At 37.8% G+C, this 3,771-nt stretch overlaps 1 protein-coding gene across 1 annotated transcript; it reads right to left on the bottom strand.

The window, feature by feature from the left end:
• Positions 1-1,734: 1,734 nt before the first annotated feature.
• LOC127669296 (olfactory receptor 10A4-like) lies at positions 1,735-2,722 on the bottom strand. Its single transcript, XM_052163134.1, is given in 2 exon segments — positions 1,735-2,115; positions 2,117-2,722. Coding segments are annotated over 2 exon segments (966 nt in total). The 5' UTR covers positions 2,702-2,722.
• Positions 2,723-3,771: the final 1,049 nt, after the last annotated feature.

The following is a 3,771-nucleotide window of genomic DNA, read 5'->3' as shown; positions in this document are numbered from 1 at the left end:
TGCATTATAATAACTTCTATGATTATTTGTGCTCAAAGTGCTTCAACTTTGGCCATTGAAAGCTCTTTGAAATTGACTCCTTGTGTTTTCAGCATGTTGCATTTACTTCATGATTTTGATGGTTTGTTGTCTTATTTTTGAAATGACCCTACTACTTCTCCAAGGAACTATGGTTTCTTTTCTCATGGAATGACACCCAGAATCCAATTATCTGATGCTAGCTGACCTTTTATATTAGCCTTCCATCACCTGTAAACCCATTTCAATTCCTGTATATGATGCATATGTGTATGTTTGTGTGGTGTGTGTATGTATGTGTGTGGTGTCTGTGTGTGTGTTTCTGTGTGTGTTTATCTGAAACTATGATGTTGAGAATCACCTGGCTGGAGTTCTTTTCTCCTATCCTGCTGGAAATCATACATGGGGGGAGGAACTATAACTATGCCCACAATTTTAGGCCCTGGGTGCTCAAAGCCTTGAGTGTGGACTGATCTAACAGTACACAGAGTAGAGGCTAACAAATCAGTACCCTGAGAACTGCTTAGCTCTTCCAGTCCAATGCAATGGGTTTACATGTTCTGAGGAATATGGAATTGTCCCATAATGAGCTGAGATCACTTAAAAATAATTTGTCAGAAGATCTCCAAATGTGTTCTGATTCATATGCACATACATAAACTTATAAATTTTAGAAAAAATCTTGCAAATATGTCAATAACTTTGTCTTTATTTCTTCTCCTGTAATATCACTAATATTTTCTTTAAAATTGTTTAGATCTTAGAAAATGCTGACAGTTACTTCCCATACATTTTCATTAATGGTTTGTAGCATATAGTTTCAAAAGTTGACAGTTTGCATTCTTAGAATGTTTACATGTTCTGTAAATACAATCTACAAAAGAACTATGTAATTCTACATTACATGTGTATGTAGTTGCATCTGAAGAATTTAATGACTTTGATGAGAAGAAATACATGGCTTCATAGGATTTTTTTAAAAGATTTATTTATTTATTATATGTGAGTACACTGTAACTGTCTTCAGACACCAGAAGAAAGCATCAGATGTCTTTTCTGTTTTCGGATGGTTGCGAGCCACCATGTGGGTGCTAGGATTCGAACTCATGACCTATTGGAAGAACAGTCGGTACTCTTAGCCACTGAGCCATCTCTCCAGCCCCTTAAAGATTTATTTATTTATTATATGTGAGTATATTGTAGCTGTCTTTAGATACCCCAGAAGAGAACATCAGATGTCATTACTGATGGTTGTGAGCCATCATGTGGTTGCTGAGATTTGAACTCAGGACCTTCAGAAGAGCAGTCAGTGCTCTTAACCACTGAGCCATTGCCCCAGCCTGCCTCATAGGATTATTAAGGTGTTAAGTGCAATGTTTTGAGAACTTGTGTAGAGTACAGAGTTAACAGGCATATCAGGGGCTGAACAATGGCTAAGAATGGATTCTGAGAACTTGTAAGACTCCTGAGATATTAGCATGTGATTTTAAATTCTGCCAGAAGAAAATGTTAAGTACTGGATTAACCTACTAAAGTTATTTAGTAGCAAGCATACTTTTCCATTTTTTACAATTAAAAATAGTGCCAAGTAAAGAGAATACTCTAAAACAAAGTTATGTTTCTAAAAGATTGTTTTAAGACAGCCAAGAAAATCACAGTGGTTTTCTTTGTTTGCTTTGACAGACTGTGCACTCTTTCAGGAGCACTTTAGGATCCTCAGTTACTTATTATCAGAACTTTCTTCAGGCCCAGAGTTCTTCTCAGTGCTCCCTTTACTTCCTTGTTCCTCAAGCTATAGATGATGGGGTTCAGCATGGGTGTCACTGCTGTGTAGAAGAGGGCCAAGAGTTTGTTCATTTCTGGTAAGTGGCTAGACTTTGGCTTCAAGTAGGTAATAGATCCTGAGCCATAAAAGAGTGTGACTACAAGTAGGTGGGAGGAACATGTGGAGAGAGCTTTATGGCGCCCCTCAGGGGAAGGCATCACCAGCACTGCAACCAGAATTCTGACATAGGAATAAATGATGAATAATAATGGACTAGATATACAGAGGATTGTTACCACAAAGATGGCAGCCTCATTTTGGGATGTAGCTCCACCAGGCAAGCGCCAGGACAGGTGGAAGGTCACAGAAGAAGTGGTCTATCTCACAGGGTCCACAGAAGTCCAAAAAGAAAATAAAATTAGTTTGTCCCAGCTCTACTATAGATCCCATTCCCCATGAAACTATTGCTAAATGGGCACATACACCACGACCCATTTGGGTTGCATAGTGGAATAGGGAGCATATGGCCACGTAACGGTCCAAGGCCATGGCTGCCAATATGCAGCACTCCGTTATACCAAAATATGAGAAGAAAAACATCTGTGTGGCACATCCCTCCCAAGAGATCTCTCGGACCTCACTTACAAGGCTCTGCAGCATCGTAGGTATGACAGAGCAAGTGTAGCCAATTTCCAGGAGAGACAAGTTGGCCAGAAAGAAGTACATGGGGGTGTGTAGGGCTGAACTGATACAGATGGCAAATGTTATGAGTGCATTTCCTGTCAGTGATACTAAAAACATGAGGAGGATGAGGGTGAACAGGAGGAAGCATTCTCCAAGGACCTCAGAGAACTTAGCAAATACAAAGTATTTGACAGACAAGCTGTTCTCTTGCCACAGAGAGCAGTTGACACTCATCTGGAAGACAGAACAGTAAGTCATTAGAAGGTTTCTTGCAGATAAGGGAAATTTATCCTTGTAATACTTTTAGAGCCTCAGTTACATCAGAGACAGAATCTTTATCTGCAGTCATAAAATCAAAACTTAGAAATGATTTATCTCACAGATTTTCACATCTAATACTTTCTCTCTTCACATTAGTTGATATTCCAAAGTGTACTGAACATTGAGCAAAGTGTACAAATATTTACAGAAGATGATGGAAACTTGTCGTCCTGGCACTGATGAAGCTCAGGCAGAAGGCTTACCATGGGTATAAGTTCATGTGTCATGTAAGCTATCATTCAAATAAAAGAAAAGGAAAGTATTAATTGTATCTCAGTTCTTTACACATTCTTCTCATTAAGTAGTTATCAATGTTACACAGGAAATTTGATCGACTCACACTAATCTATGTGATTTCCTGTTGCCTCATATACAGTCACTTCAACCATTCTCTCTGTGTATTGGGCCCATATTATTTTGTGATTGCTATTGCTTGTATTTAGATCCATGCATTAAACTTATCGTTTCCTCAAGACTCATATTTTTGAAGGGAAAGTAAAATCAAATAACAATTCAATAAATAAATAATGACTGTTTTTAATGTATAGGATTAAAGACAGCGCACATACTGATGTCTGGACAGTAATGAGGTGGTCAGAAAAGCTTCTTATCATAACACAATACCCCTTCATGCCACAATCCTCAATATGACTGCTGATTCTGCAACTTAATAGTTCCTATTTTTTTATAGAACATGTTTTCTTATTGATGGTATCACTGCTTATACATTATCTTTCTGTTTTCATAATATTGTTTATGATATTCTATGAATCAGACTATTGAGTTAAATAAAGGGAAAAAGACTAAAAGGAATGGTGACTTAGTATGTAGCCCAGGCTAACCTAAAATTCCTAATTCCTCCGTCTCAGTCTATTGAATGCTAGAATTCTAACAGTAAGACATTTTGCCTGGCTTGATAGAAATTTCTTCCTAACCTTCCATCTCAACAGACCTTACATTTCAATACCATCAAATTTCCTGTA

Source organism: Apodemus sylvaticus, chromosome 19 (genome assembly GCF_947179515.1).
Source record: "Apodemus sylvaticus chromosome 19, mApoSyl1.1, whole genome shotgun sequence".
Lineage (NCBI taxonomy): Eukaryota > Metazoa > Chordata > Mammalia > Rodentia > Muridae > Apodemus > Apodemus sylvaticus.
Note: the sequence above shows the minus strand (reverse complement) of the source record. Positions and strands in the feature narration are given on the sequence as shown.